The sequence below is a fragment of the Rhagoletis pomonella genome, unplaced genomic scaffold (assembly GCF_013731165.1).
Source record: "Rhagoletis pomonella isolate Grant_MI unplaced genomic scaffold, Rhpom_1.0 Rhpom_scaffold_00004, whole genome shotgun sequence".
Taxonomy (NCBI): Eukaryota; Metazoa; Arthropoda; class Insecta; order Diptera; family Tephritidae; genus Rhagoletis; species Rhagoletis pomonella.
This window is the reverse complement of record NW_023458558.1, coordinates 70757529-70774547: the sequence shown is the minus strand read 5'-3', so window position 1 is coordinate 70774547 and position 17019 is coordinate 70757529. Positions and strand designations below refer to the sequence as shown.

General features: G+C 35.0%; 1 protein-coding gene across 1 annotated transcript in view; it reads right to left on the bottom strand.

Moving 5' to 3' along the window:
• Positions 1–1418: 1418 nt before the first annotated feature.
• Positions 1419–17019, bottom strand: part of LOC118738057 (205 kDa microtubule-associated protein) — a 109112-nt gene continuing 93511 nt past the window's right edge. Inside the window, exon 2 of the mRNA XM_036468955.1 lies at positions 1419–4874. Within this exon, the coding sequence (XP_036324848.1) occupies positions 2946–4874 (1929 nt within the window). The 3' untranslated portion in view covers positions 1419–2945. The remainder of the gene's footprint in view (positions 4875–17019) is intronic.

Sequence of the window (17019 nt, the reverse complement as noted above, 5' to 3'; positions counted from 1 at the left end):
TAAATTTGTATATGAGAATTGAAGTCGGTTGTGTTTTTAGCTTAACTTGTTTAATAAAAAGTTCTATAAACACAAGATTTTCAAAAATAACCAAAAAATTTTAAAAATAATTTAAATAAAAATAAATAAATTAAGTCCATGAAATTTTTACACTAATATGTTCATTTTCCTCGATTTCTGGTTTTCGATAGAGATGGTGATTTTTCACGATTATCTCATTTTTTTTTTAAATATTTTGAAAACCGAGAAAATTAACCGAACTTGTATTTTTATTATGTAGCTCATTTTGGTGGAACGAATTCGAAGTTGGAAAATTAAATCTTCGAATCCTTGTTTCTCTTTTAGCTTGTAAAGTGAAAAAAAAAACAGTAAGTGAGTATGCATTGCATATTTTCAGTACATTCGGCCCTATGCTGAATATCGTCATTGTCATCGTCGACGATCGTCAGCGTATCAGTAACATGGCGTACGAGGGCCGTATCGTCACTTTTATTGGCGATGACGATATTCAGCATAAGGTCGAATGTTTCCATTCGCAGTTCAAATTTCAAGTTCAGCTTTACAAAAAAAAAATGCTCGTATACATATTTATTTCTTCAAGAAAATTTACAGCAAAAAAAAGTGCTATTTAAAGCAAAAGAAATAATAACAAATATTTCTTGTGATTTTCCTTGAGAGCTGGATTCTAATGGCGTTTTCTTTTCTCGAAAATGATTTCACCTTCTTATATGGCAACATTATCAGAGTGCAACATTTTAAAGAAAGAGAACGCAATATGCATATCAAGATGCTGAGAAAAGAACACGAAAACTTTACAGCCCTGGCGCAGGGCAGAATAAATGTAACATTATTTCGAGAAAAGAAAAGGCTATAAGCTTTTACACTTTGTATATTTGAGGTTATTAGCTTTAAGGGGTGTTTGAACCTCAAAACTCACCCCTTGTGTGCGCTAATGTGTCACTGCATCTTTAACTAAAAATTGTCAAAATAGCGATTATCTATTATCCAGGCGACGATATGTGATTACAGTAGTGTTATCTCTTAAACATTTACATACCCCCGCAGTTTGTAAATTGAAAACTATTCTTAAATTTTTTGAAGTGATCTGCCTTGCATTACTTTTGCGGAAAATATTTAAATAATAAATTTGGTTGCTGCGGTTACCAAAAATATAATCAAAAATGTTAAAAACAAAAAAAAAACACATAAATAAGTTTTATTCTTTTTTTGTAGCTTTTTAATCATTTTTCTTTGCATACAAGTTTATCGTAAAATTATCGTAGTTTTCAGAATAATATAATATTATATGTATATATGTTTGACAGACTTTTAAGTTGAGAATTTCGTTTTTAATATCAATAAATTAAAAAAATAATACAAAGGGTAACATCAGCCAAGGTTAAATTATGAATTTCAAAGAAAGTAATAATAATAACACACTGGGTAGGAGCAGGAGTAGTCCATACTTTGATTTACAAATAAAAATTAAATAAATTTAAAATCTTTAAGTATACTGTGTCGTTTTCTTGCGTTATACATTTTCTCACTAGTTGTAAGCAGGAACAGAATAATGAAGTACAAAAATATATCAAAAAAATGCACAATTCGATCGTTAATATGATTTATATATATTCAGTGATTTAATATCTTTTTGCATGCCATCTATTATTTAATAGGTCTTCATGTTTATATGTGTATATAAAAGATATTTTTACTTCATATAATTTTTTCGTGCAACGCGTTTCGCACTTGATTTTTTATTTTCGTTTATTTATATTTTTTAATGCCTTTTTATTTTCGTTTTTTCACAAGTTAAGACTTTGTGTAGTATAAGTTCGATAGTGTAAACTATACCGTTATTTGGCCAAAATTACTGGCTTCCACGTAAGTAGTAGGATTTTTTTTGTTTAGTTTACTTTTTCATAGTTTATAATTTTTATTTCGTTTTTCGTGTTTTTCCATACATTCACCAGCACAAAATCAACCAACAAATTGACAAGAAAGAATTAAAAATTGATTACAATACTAAGGAAAACATAATAAACGATTAGCACTAAAACCTCAATCCAAAATAGATTTTGAGTATACATACATAAGTATAAAAAATGTATACAAACATTGATTTTGTCATTTGGTCTATAAATGTGCAATATAAATTATAGACGATGTACATAGAAAATTGCGCCATAAAAAACAAAAACCGCTTTTAATATCATGCTCAAGAACTAAAGCCATACAAAGGTAATTAAAATATTAGTCATCAAACTAACAAAATTTTATAACAGCAAAGCAAAAAAACATTAATGTATGTATGTAGGTAAGTATGTATTTTTGAAAAATATTCATTCTGAAGAAACAACAAAATAAAAATACCACTAACAAACGTGCAACTTGTCGTACAAAGTGACAAATAATGTATATGTAAACATTAAGAAATAAAACGTGCAAAATTTTTAAATTTAGGCAGAATGAAAGTCAATGACAAACATGCCCAAGTTCAAATTGAAAATATTTTCCTCACAAAATGTAATTTTGTTTTCTCTTTCTAATTCTGTATGTTAGTCGTTATTTTAGTTATTTCTGATTTCAACATTGTGATTTCGTTCTACATGCATTTTTCAATGACAGATTTACGTTATTTCCGGTTTTTCATAGTGTACCGCTTATTGACGTTAGATTCCATTCCTTCATCTACTCAGCTAAACACTTTTCACCCTTCACTTGTTTCCCTTATGATTGATTAGCAATCTGCATAGCAATAATGCCAGTTTCTCCTTGCTGCTACTACTATTATTACCCCCAATCCTAGCGGTCTGTATTCGTCTCAAGGCTAATTTCCCCACAAAAACCTTTCATTCAAATGATTACGCTTTGTTAGATGTCTACCATTTCTTCATTTTGCTTAATGCACTTTAAAATTACAAAGTCTTCTAGACCTTAACTTTCTAGGCATCGAGTAGAGATGCCTGTGCATGTTGATCCAGTAGAGAGTCCTCGCCGTTCCCCAACACCTCATGATGCATACCATTTTCAAACACTTTCTGTGGCCCATCACCTTCACCATTCAAATGCGGTTGGTGCTCCACTTGTTTCCCCAGTTCCTCTACTCCTGATTTACTAGGCGTACCGTTCAACTTGGGTTGCTCTTCGGTAGCTTTCGCTTTTAACTCATTTGCCGATTTAATTGGAGTTACTGGTTTCTTAGCCACATCTTTGGTTTTCGATTTCAGAGTTGCACTTGATGGCTTAGTCGGCGAAAGTGAGGATTTGGTGGCTGATATAGGCCTACCGGTGCCCGGTGGTGTCTTTTTCTGCAACATACTGCTTGTAGTTCTTGCCCCGGTTGTGCTACTACTCGAAACGACGCCCACAGTCCGACGTGTTGTAGTCGATGAAATAGTGGATGAATGCGTAGTCTTAGGTGCAGGCCGCGCAGTGAAAGTCTTTGTAGTTGTAGTTGTTATTGTGGTAGAAGTCGAGCTCTTGGCGCGACTAGCAGTAGTTGTGTTTGTTGCGCTCTTTGTGACGCCATTGGTAGTTGGTGCCGTAGTCTTTAGTGGACTCCTAGCCGTGGTTAAGCCTGTGCCTGTACTTGCAGGTGCCGCCTTTCGAAGTTGTGATGTTAAAGTTGTACGGGGAGAAATCAACTTCGGCTTGGCTGTAGCCGAAAGACCCAAAGTAGTTGGCTTAGTTGGGGCACTGCCAGCAGCTTTTGGTTTAGCGACGGCGGTTGTGCCATTAGAAGTACTAGTGGGCGCCGAACGGCGTGTAATTGTAGTAGCATTAGTGCGCGATACAGATGACTTAGCTGCAGTCGGTGCTGTAGTCGGACGTGTTGAAGCGGTTGTCTTAGTAACGGTTCTAGATGTTGCTGAAATGGAGGATAAGGGTTTTCGAGTAGTAGTGCTTGTCGGTGGTTTAGCAGCAGCTGTGGTGGCTGTCACTTTCTTATCAGGGGCAGTTGCCGTCTTAGACGGGGCTGTACGTGGCCTTTCTGAAGATACGGTAGAAGCAGACGTTTTAGTGGGAGCACCAGTAGTCTTTTTTGTTGGATCTGCACCCTTTTTAATATCAACTGTCTTTGATTTTGTCGAAGTGGGAGTACGGGATTTTTTAACTTCAATTTTCTTTGGAGCAGTTGCAGCAACAGTTACTACGGCAGCCGTAGTCGCAATAGCACCAATAGTTGCGGCAGCAACCACAGTTTCGGAAGCATCTTTCTTGGTTTCGTCAATAGCGGTCTCCAAAAAAGCTTCTGGAGTGGTGGGGACAACGTCTTTAGTTATCACCAGCAATGCTTCATCGATTGTGGACACATTTGAAATGCCATTGCTCACATGCAAGGCATTGTCAGGCTTGGGCTCAGGCTCAAGTGCAATTAAGGATTCTGGTTGTGATATATGTTCTGGCTCAGTTACAGGCTCAGCCTCCACTTCAGCAGCCGCCGATTCAAGGTGACCTACAGATGTCGGTTCAAGTGGGGTCTCAATTGAGAGAGAAACCGGCTCTGGTTCTGGGGGAGAAGCAATAGAAATAGATTCTGCAACAGGCGATTCAAATCCCTTAACTTCAAGCTCTTGCTTAGCAGGGTATTCTGATGATTCATCCTCTTGCTGGGTCGAAAACAAGTTACCTTCAAAGCCTGCATATACGGACTCTGATGCTATCTCTTTTGCCTGGTGATCATTTTGTTGTTCGTTGTGATAAAATTGTTCGTTTTGTTGCAAAAAGTCAGCGTGTAGGTGAGATTCATTTGAAAACGATTGATCCGCATCAATTGGTAATTCTTCAACCGTTTTATGTTGTTCGGATTCTGGAGCAGCGAATGGATTTAGACTTTCAACGATGTTAGCCGCAATCGGGGCAGTTTCCACCTGTAACAGACATGAAAATAAATGAACATACATAAATAAAAAATTTCGATTCAAGCATTCTGAATATACATATGTATATAGTATATAAATTATTGTTGAAGTAACTTTACAAGAAGAAAATATAAAAACCTAAACGTAAAAAAATATAATATGTAGCTTGGCTGCATTCGAACTTAACAAACCGCGCCACCGCATGACCGTGACGTAGACGGTGCTTCTCTCTTTCTATCAACAGCAAACTTAATATGTTTCTACGCTACGTAAATGACTGAGTTTTAAAAAATCTATAAAAATAGGCAATAATATTTCTCATAAAAAGGAATGAAATTAGGCGGTAGGGTCTTGAATTAAAAAAAAAAATAGAAAAAATCGATGGGAACCCTAATATATACTACATACCCAAAAGACATTGACATTCAAAATAAAATAATTTTAATAGTCTCGAGTATGAAAGAATGGACACAGAAGTAGTGGCATGCAGTTCGTGCCATTAATGATTAACAATAATTAAGGAAATTATTTCATAATTGTACACACCATTTACAATATACGGGAGATGCTCTGAATTTAAAAAGGAATAGAGTTACAACTGCGTAGAATTTAGCTGAGTAAGGTACATACAAAAGTACATATTTTATTTACAAAAGTATCAGCAAATACGGTGATAGCTATTCACGTAGTGTAGGAAAAGAAAAGTTGATAATTTAGTATGAAGAATGTTACCCGACAAACCCGAAAAAATATGTGCAATAAAGCTGGAAATGAATTGTTGATAATAACAAAACAGTGATGGATGTAGAAATGGTATATGAATGTGCATGCATTTACATATGTATGTATATTAGGGTGGTCCTTAAATGTAGGGAGCAAATTTTTGCATCAGATTTCCTAAGTCTCAACCCCTACGTCGATGCTATTATAGTGGAAAATATTACATATAAATTTTGGTACCGATTGGAGACGGTTTAGGCGTGACGCACAGGGGTCAAAGTTCAGATTCCTCTATTGAGACGCAAAAAATCAAAAATGATTTTTTTTTTTTCATCTAATACCCAAAATCAGGGTTTTAAAATGCTGTAATATTTTTGTTTAATTTGCTTTGGCTGTGCTTTGACTTCGGCATGTATGATATCGAAAGCAAAGCAAAAGCAATTCAGAAAAAAACAAATGCTTTGGCTGCCGTTTTGCTATGAAATTTCGAAAGCAATTTGTGGAAGCACAAAGACAGCGCAGCAGCAGCAAATCAACATCAATTTGACTATAAATTTGCGGCGAAACATCGAATTGGCAGAAACAGAGGATATTATATGTATGCGTGCGCAAATCCACTAGTCGCTTACCCTGATAAGCTTTGCATTGATCGCGGAGTTAATATGTATATACCATGCTGCAAAAGCGTCATGTGCACAGCACAGCCAAGCAGATAACAGCACAGCAAAAGCACTATCACAGCAAATCAAAAGCAATTAAATTGTTTAAATCACAGTATACAGTAAACCAGCCATTGACAATGCTTATTTGAAAATTAATACATGAAATATTGTGAATGTATAGGATTTATTTGTCATTAACCCATAGGCAACGACTGATGCAAAAGTACCCACAAATGTTTGTTGATGCATTTGACATGTAAATTTGAACAGCAAAATTCGTAAAAAAATAATAAAAACAAAACTATTTTTAATTACTTCGTGGGCGTGGTTATTGGCAGATTTCGCCAAAGTTTAACACTATCCTAACTTATACCAAAGGCAACTTCGACACCGACTTTCGTTAAAATATCTAAATTTTGTTCGAGTTAGCGTGTTTACAAACAGAGAGGGCTGAACTAGTTCATCTCGTAATTTTGAATATTTTGATATATATGTATGCATATGTGTATATATGTACATACATTTTATACGGTTAACAAACGCGCTTGCTTATTTGCATAAACCGTCCTTACTTGGATTAATTCATGCATTATCCCCTTTCAAATGTGAATAAGCGGCTGAACAAATACATACAAATTTCGCGCATTTGAAAATTAGAGAGTTCTACCTTAAGCTAAGTAATAATTGTTTTACCGCCTAATCGATGGGACCATTTTAAAAAGTCAGCCCGCCATTACTCACTCACGTGTTCGGAACACGGTTTGACTTATGTAGGAACTGCGCCCGGTTATAATCGCTTACGCTTCACGCTTGATTTGCTTGGAATTTTGTTTTTCTCTTTATTTTGTTTTATGTGACTTGAAAATATTTTTCACTATAAGAAAATATTTAAATTGGATTTCATTTGGGTTAACGAAAACGACAACTGTGAAAAAATATCAACCAATACATTCAAACAATATGTCAAATAAGCATATTTACATTTTTTGTTTTGGCTATCTGGATTACTGTATACTGTGGTTTAAATAAACTGCCGATAAAAAAAACAGAATAAACTTTTCAAAGTCACAGCAAAAGCAAAGCAGTTCGAATCAAAATCGAAAATTTCAAAGCTAAGCAAAAGCAAAAATAGTATGATGTTGCTGCTTTGCTGACAGTTTTTCAAACCCTGCCCAAAATCGATACTACTATAGTCGAAGAAAACACATATACATTTTGGCCTCGATTGGAGTCGGTTAAGGCGTGTCGCACAGGGGTCAAAGTTCAGATTACCCTATAAGGACTTCTCAACCGACTCAAATCGGGACGGGACCAACATTTATATGTGATATTCTCGATTTTAGTAGCATCGACTTTCAGTATTAAAAGAAAAAATTTTTTTTAATTTTTTAGTCTCCATAGAGGCATCTGGCCTTTTACCCTTTTGCGACAAACCATAACCGACTCCAATCGGGACCAAAATTTATATGTTATATCTTGGACTATGATAATATCGATTTTGGGTATTAGATGAAAAAAAACAAGTAATTTTTAATCAAAAACTAAAACCGACCTCATTTCTCATATAAAATTTTAAGAGTATCGTTAACTTCTTCATGACCCAAAGATCGAATCTAAACCAGATTATTATTTGACCAGCTCGGAGGTACATACCACTTTTCCTTTAAAAAATTATTATTATAGAAATCGGTTAACGTGGTTCAAAGTTATGCGGCAACATACATTTAAAAAAAAATATATATATATAAATTCCGACGAAACTATAACATCCTCCTTTTTTGAAGTCGGTTAAAAATTTATTTTAATTTTTTGAATCTCTATAGAGGAGCCAGAACTTTGTCCCCTGTGCGACACGCCTTAACCGACTGCAATTGGGACCAAAATTTATGTGATATCTATGACCGTGGTACTTCCGATTTAAGGGATGAGACTAAAAAATCGTTCATTTGATTTTTTAGGAACCACCCTAATATATACACACATATGCATCCACATACAGCTGAATGGACTTCAAAATAAAACCAAAGTCAAAGAAAAACGTATGTGACTCAGACAGAAGTTCCAAATGCGTTTCGGATGTAATCCTTTCGGGAAGATTAGCGTGATAAAGAATCGAAATAATTCCTATGTAAGCAGTTCTTACTTGGGTCTTTGATGAAAAAAATTTACGGGAAATTACCTACATATCGACGGCTGAGTGGATGTTCAACTTATATCGGCATTCAGTTCGAAAACGCCCTATTCAGGAAACTTCAAGAACGCCCTATTTCAGAATTTGGTTAAGAACGCTGTTTCCGAAATCGTTTCAAAAACGACCTTTTCTCAGCTGCCCTATAACAGCACATTTTCAATACATTTTGAAGCGAGGTAGGGCGTTTTTAATCAAATTCTGAAATGGGGCGTTCTTCAACCAAGCTCTGGAGTAAGGCGTTTTTGAAAAGTTTTCTGAGATAGGGCGTTTTCGCACGGGTTTCCGAGATATGCATGTAGGTCGACCTTCCACTCAGCCGTCGATATATACATACAGTCCATCACTAAAGTCTAGGTGCAGTACTGAGAGTTTTTTTCAATACGGGTTACTGTTTCATAAATATTTTATTTTTCGCAAATTTTTTATTAAAATATAGTTAATTGTAAAAAAAACCTAATAATGAGAGTTCCAAATCTTAAGCAAAATTAAAAAAATATCGACGATTTTTTTCTACGGAAAAAATAAGCGACACCTTCAATATGAAAATTTCCCAAAAATCAATGGTAAGTCCTAGATATCTCAAACTTTCCCTTTATTGTACTGAAATTGAATAGACTAAATTTTTTTGTGAAGAGTGTAATTAAAAAGTGCAATATTTTTATGAAAACTTGCAGAGGTTTGGAACTCTTATTTTCGAGGTTTTTGTTGTAATTTGTAAAACAATTTCGCAAAATAAAATATTTAAACACCGGTTGCCCGTATTGCAAAAAACTCTGTGCCTAAACTTTATCAATTGACTGTATGTACATACCGCACGCTTTTTTTCAGTTCAGCAGCTCTCAAGAAAAACGAGAAATTCATACAAAATAACGCAAAAGAAATGGAAAAGAAATTTTCTTGTATCAAAATTTCTTAAAACAGTATGCAGCTCTCAAGAAAAAAAATACTCGTATTTTTATTTCTTCAAGAAAATCTGTCTTTCTATGCTACCACCAGTGTTGCCGCGAATCACTTTTAGTGGTAGCCAAATTCCTTTAGAAAAAAGGGCGCTAAAAAAGAGCTAAACAAAAAGTAGTTGTGGCTAAAAATGGTAGCTAAAATTTTGTACTTACATATACATATATAAATATACACGCAAACATTTTCAATAAGTAATGGTATAGAAAAACAATGAACTCGGGAGAAAAGCTAATATTTTATCCAACCATAAACCTTTTTGTATAAAAGGGAAATATACGACACCAGCTTGCTGGCTCCATCAAGTGATTGTACCATCAGGCTCGAAGCATATACAAATTAGTTTTTTTTTTGTTTAATTCACAACTGCAATATCGGGAACTTAATCCTCCACAAACACGGCTTTGACTCATATAGTACAAGAAATTTCCGCCAAAATACTTTTTACTTAGAAAATTTAGCTAATTTCACCACTCACGACACCAGCATGCTGGTGCAAGGATAAAATTTTCAAATAGTTTTTGAAGTCGCACCAGCAGCTGGTACAATCACACCACAAGAACATACACGGTCAATCGACTTGATGGGCCATTTAACAAAGTAAGCATATTAAGGGGCGTAAACTTATCTATTTTAAACTATAGCTAAACCGTTAATAGATAAGTTAACAGCCCTAACACGTTTACAGTATGTATGTATAAAAACGTAAGGAACATACATACATATATGTATATATATCTGTCTTTCTTAGTTTAAAAATTCATCTCTTACATAAATGAAAAAAAGAGATCAAATAAAGTATATACAACTCTTCCATGCAAAGTAAGAATAAATTCTCCAAAGAGCTAAAAAAGGGCTAGGGACAATTTTAAATTTATGTGGCCAAAAAAGTATGTGGTAGCTAAATCTAGCCACCAAAGGGCTAAAACGGCAACATTGGCTACCACCAGCAAGTTCCGAGTTGAATACTTTCAGAGCGTCGCTTTCGACATGACCAAGCCAGCGGAGCCGCCATATTTTAATTCGCTGCACAATGTCCATGTCGTTGAAAAGCTCATACAGCTCATCGTTCCATCGTCTGTGGAACTCCCCGTCGCCAATGCGTAAAGGCCGGTAAATCTTCCGTGAAATCTTTTTCTCGAATAATCCACCGGCATGATGAGTGACTTACAGAGTGTGGTATTCGTACGCCAAGAGAGGAGACAGTCCAAAGTAGCACTTGTTGGCAAGACTGATTTTGTGTTGAATTTCTATACTGAGCATGAGCAATAGAACAAATTCACTTGAAAATCATTGTGAATCTCTAAAAAAAATCTCCATTCTGACAATTTTTCTCGTTACTGTAAATACATATATAAATTTTTGGACAAATGCGAAGTTAAACTAATCTCGGTAAAAGCAAATTAAAGCTGAGGAGTTCGGTTACACTAGAAAGCCGCACAGTCTTCAGCAAAAAGGGTTAGAGTTTAAATCTTTCCCTAGTAAATTAGGTTGCCGCTCACAATAGGTAAATATAGTTACATACATACATATTATGTGTACATACCCTGCAGAAAAAAATTATCAATTGATAAAAAATACATACCACTTTTAATTAACTACAAAACACTAACTTGAAACTTAGTTGAAAAGTAATGCATGAAACATGCAGACGTAATTAGGAGTTTGTTATCTTTAAACAAGTTTCTGTTTAAAATCACAAATACCTTTTTTCGATTTCGGGACAAATAAACTGAAGATCGAAATTTTATATTATCATTTTGAAGTTATGTCTGAGGGAATGTTAAATAAAGTAAATAAACAAGTAAAAAAATTAAAAAAAAAAAATATTTTTCTTATTGATCTTTTATGTCCAAAAGTAGTTAGTTACAAGTTAGTTGACATCTAAGGGTCAAAACATAGTGGAGCGGCGAGCAAGGCGAAGAGCATAGCTTCAATTACAAACGTGTATGTAAGCTTTGCTCTTCACTATGTGCTTTCCCATTGAAACATATGCGTTTGAAATCGACGCTTTGCTCGTTGCTCTTTACTCGCTGCTCCACTATGTTCTTACCCTAATGCAGAGGTAATTACCCGTAGCGTAGAAGTACGTAGACACATAGCAAGTTGGCTGTTGATAGAAAGAGAGAGAAGCAACGTCTACGTCACGGTGATGCGGTGATGAGTTTTTGTTAACACGCAGATCCCATAAGATAGATCTTGTTGTCAGCTGACACGTTCTACGTTTTTACGTCCGTGGCTAACTGCGCTTTATTTTTGCGGCCATCGCCATAGAAATACATACAGTGCCGGTAAAAAATAGCACTAGCGCCATGAACTTTTCATTTCGATTTAAAGAATCTGGGAGCATCAAAATTTTCAGGCTTCTTTTGGGTTAACAGTTAAGGCCAGTATGCAGCTCTCAAGAAAAGCTAAAAGTTCATATAAAAGGATTTAAAAGAAATGGCTAAGAAATTTTCTTGAGGCAGTACGCAGTTCTTAAGAAATTTACTCCTCTTTCTACTACACTTTTCTAAAGTTTTTTTGTGAACAAAGAGCATGCTTGCAACAGAAATATATACCCGTTCCATTATTTTTTGAGGAAAGAGTGGGGCAACAGGCTGGTGAAGTATCAGATGTCAAAATTCCTTGGACATACACACGAAATAAAGGCAATGTTTTTCTTGACCGTTTTCTTGAGAGCTGAAATTTTGTTCGCGAATAAAGGTAAATATAGTTTATTTAATACATCTGTTGTGTAAAAAGTTGAATTTTGTAAAATGTTTGAATAGCTACGGGATGTGGAAAACATTGCAGAGCTGAAAAACGCGAAATTATTAAATAATTTCTCAAGGCAAAACTTATGCAGAAGAGAGCCGAACAGGTGGCTGTTCGAACAAAATGATCCGAAACGCATTAAAATTTGTTCCAAAACCAGAAACGCGTGGACGCAAGCGCGCAATCTCACCCTTAAATTCTGACCATCGATAATTTCTACAATTTCAAATATGGAGTACTTTCTAAAATTAAATCTATTTTGAAATACATAAACTGATACCTCATTTATTGCAATCGCATAAAAATTGTCGAATTTAGGCGACTTTTCTTAAATACGGCCTTGAATTTATATGTGTGTATTAGGACGATTTTTTTGCGACTATTGTTTTTTTCACTCCTACCTCAAAATTTTGTGGAAAACAACTAAAAAAAAAAGCTCCCTGAAAATTTGAACCTTTAATATTAACATTAAGTACTCGCCCAAGGCGTGCAATGATTTCCTATATAAAATACACGTAAAACCCGATAAAAAATCCCAACAAGCCTAGTCCGACAATAGATTATTATATACCATTTTAAAGGCCTATATATCCTCTTCTCAGATCAGATCTTTGAAATCGAATCAAAAATAGTCATTCAAAAACTCATATATCTACAAAATCGTATTTTCTGACATTAATCGACGGGTCGCGACCTCTAAATGACCTATAAAAATCTATAAAAATAGGAATAATATATCGCATAAAAACGTATAAAATTAGGGGGTAGGGTCTTGAAATTTCCAAAAAAAAAGCATTTTCGTTGGGCACCCTAATGTACATAGTTAGCTTTCCTCAAAGAAAATATACATTAGAGTTCCTTTCTAATGTACTTCAAGCTAACTTACTAGTTAGATACATTTCCCGCAGGGTAGATATGTATGGATGTAGAGCATGGCGCGTTCTAAAAAGAGACTATAAACCTTTACTTCAGACCAAACAAGAGTGACAACCGAGGAAGTTACATCAAAAACATAACAACTAAAACGACGGTGGAAAATATAAGAACAACAGAGCGTAGATATGGCAGCGGCGCGGCACTTCGTATGTACATTCATATGTACATATTTATTTAGCTCCGTGAAGCTGGTTTTTGGTGTTTGGAAAATTATTTAAAACAAATGATGGCAACTTAAAATGTCATTGACCAAACGAAACGGTAGCAATAACAAAAGCAACAGTTGCTAGCACCAACAACACTTACAATTAAACGCCATCTAATACATAGTACATATGTATGTGGACTTAAGAGTACATACACAGCATATACAGCTGTATTCAAAAAAAAATAGTAGAGCCGCTAAGGATAAAATATGCTTACAAATCTGCTAAAAAAGTAAGTTACGGATATTTTATAGAATATTGGAGGCTTAATATTAACATTAAAAACATTGGTTTGTTTAAATATGCACTAGGACGTTAGTGCTAGACTCCAGATAATATGTACATACATAGTAGTGGTTACCTTAACGAAGTTGAAACTAAAGATATAGATAATGTCTTGTGCTGCATTTGCTTATTTGTGTCTGTGTCTGTGAAATCTTTTTCAGTCTAATTTGGATGTTCCAAAGGTCCCTAAGGTCCCAATAGCGTCCAATCGAATTTTCGTGAAATAGGCTTCTCTTTCAGAATTAGTTAGATCCTTGTTTTGGTTGATATATTTGTTACTGTTATAATTATACTAACCTTTTCTCGCAGATTATCTACCCTTTCGAAACGCAAAGATGGAACTACGTTTTTCCATTTTTGGACGCAAAGGAAACCACCTTTTGGGCAGTTTACTGGTATTTTTTCGATAGTTAATCTGTTGGGCAACTATTTTAATGATATTTTCAAACATTCATCTAGTTCTATTAAGATTTTCTATAAATTCTTTATCCCTAATTGACTTTGATCATTGGGACAGGGCAAATAACAACGTCCGTTACTGTCTCGAACTACTCACATCTAATATGGGGTTAGTAGTTGAAGCCAAGCCTTTTTACCCTGTAGTGGGCCAATTGATGAAACGCTTTTGAACATTTTATTCTGGCGTCAACATCTCCCAATGTGAAATATCCTTCTGGAGAATTTCACCTTCACATTACTTTCAGTTAATCAACCACATGGTTCTCTAGAATTATTTGAAAGATTTGGCTCATTCGTAATTACTCTTAAGTATCTCGAGAGAACAACCCCGATAAGCAGGACATATCGCCGATCGCTTAAGAGTGTAGTTTTGCGCAGACTATCAGGACTTTATTGTTGTTCCAGTTACTAATAGATGTAGAATAATGAGTGTAGTAAGGCCAACTAATTTTTCTTTGGTGTTTGTAGACTTTATCCTAATTTTTTCTTGATTACTTCTCGCTTGTCAATAAATCGACGCGATTATTTAAGCCAATTAAAAAAGGTGCCGTGTTTTTAGTTATTTTTCATTAAAAATACCTAATAAAATGGCAAAATGAAACAGGGGTTTCGTTTTTTTACTTTCCTGTTTGTTTAATTTTAATTTAAAACATCTTAACACAACTCTTCAACTTGTAAAGCAAAATATGTCAAAAAATAGCGTTTGTTATATATTTTTTGACACAACTGTATCTATGTACATACAGACATTCATTATTACTCATGTTTGTACATACATACATACACACATATGTATGTATATAGTATTCGGCTACAGCTGGGAAAAATGGTAATGATGCTTAGCTGCGGAGCAACCAAGTGTAATGAGGTCACATATTAAGCCATGCTAAAATCCGAAACAGCAAGAGTGTATCTTAATTTTAGTTCGCTCTGGCCGCTTCATAGTCAGTTGAATCACCCATCCAGGCGAATGCTAGCATATGGGCATTTCCAATCTGACGTGACGTGACATCTGTATAATAGATTGGCGCTAACACAATGCTCTAGTGTTTGGACGAGCTTATCCTCCGATTTGTGGCGAACGCCTTGGTGTTTTAAAACTAAAATTTTAAAAATAAAAGTCAAAATTTTTAAACGTTTTTCTATATTTGCGTAGTAATTAAGAAGCCCTTTATTAAGTACAAAATGTCAACTATTGATAGTAGAGATTAAAAGATTAATCAAACATATGCGCTGACGTGACGTTAAAAAAACGAAGCGAGTGTTTAGTTGGATTATAAAACTGCAAAATTTACCAATTGGGCAGGCCTTTTGGTTTAACAATTTTGTAGTAGTGAGGTGAGTTTCTTAACTATAGCACATTAGTTAGCTGTCACCGAATAAGGCGCCTTAAAAATCCAACGTGAAAACCGTATGCAATCTTTCGACCCTTCTTCTTCTAGTCATATTGTTTTAAAAACGATCCCGTCTCCGATAAAGGAATACCTTTGTAAAACATATTAATACCCTAAATCTGGGGCAGTGATTTTCGTTCTAGAACTGTAGCACAAAGACACTTTAAGTGAAAACTGACCCGCTATACTCTGAAATGTAACTCCATTGAAGGCCTATTTCATGGTATGGAAATCCAGTTACGTTTAAGGTAGAATAAATACATAGGTGTATTCTTCTTGGACTCTCCTAACCGTTATTTTTGGTTCTTAAATGTACACAACGGCTGCCAATTCATTGAAAATTAGGGCAAAATTTTTAAAGTTTTGTAATTTTTACACCTTTTACTGCTTAATATTCGAAGTTCTGGTCCCTAACATCTCGTTTATGTCTTATTCTTGGAGATTCTGCAAGAAATTATAGACGTAATTACTTTTGAAATTATCATTTTTCACCTTGGCCGTTTTCGAGATAATTTTTTTGTTGCGATTTTCAGTTTGGATTTATAAGACGCTTCTTCGACTTTCATTGCGATTCAAGGTCAGCTCACCTGTTGTGCTATAGTTACGAAACTCACTTTATAAGAAATGTTTTCCAAATTGCAGACAACATCCGAATTAACTTCTTTTACATGTATATTTCGAAGTAATAGGCAACTATGCCCCAATGTGTTCAACAATTTATGTTAACAAATAATAAAGTCGTCATAAGCGGGAAAGAGAAAATTCCGCTACTAGACTCAGTCGCCGACAGTACGCCATACGCCATACGTAATGCGCATTTTAGTATGTGGTTGCCTATCGGCTATTAGCCGCCATACATAAGAGGGCCACATGTTTCAACTTCACATGCCAAATTTGAAACAAATCGGAGCATAAATAGGGCTTTTCAAAATACCTCGACTCTGGCGCCTCCTAGCGGGACCACTTTTTGCAAAAATGTGAACATTATAAAAAGCTGACAAATTGGCCCATAAATAAGTTAGATACATGACTTTTGTTATTTTTTTTATTTTTTATTTTTTTGGTAGACCTTCAGCTGGAAACGCCCATATACTTACAGCAGTTACGGTAAACTAATTGAGACCGAGTGCATGGGGTATAGTCGTTCTTCTGAATATGCTAATACAGTTGCATGGCTATACTCCATCCCGACTCTGGCGTCCGAGCACTCTGATGTTGGAAAGCGTAATAAGAGCTGCTTCAAGCTTAGAAAAAGAAGACAAGACAGATAATTTGCATTGTCTTGGCAACATATACAATATCTTCGTGTATTTGGAAACAAGCCCCTGTTCGTAGTTATAACTTTGTCTACCTAGGATCCAGCTTAAGCACAACCAATAATGCCCGCCTGGAGATCAAGCGAAGAATACCTATTGTTAACAAGTGCTGCTTTGGACTTGGAACTCTCTCGACGAACAAATATCACGCTCTACATCTGCCAGTCCTCGAGTTGTTCCGGAAATATAGTTATGTATGTATACTATAAATAAAAAAATGCTAATAACATTTGCAATATTTTGATCAATTCGGGAAAATTGTTAATTATGA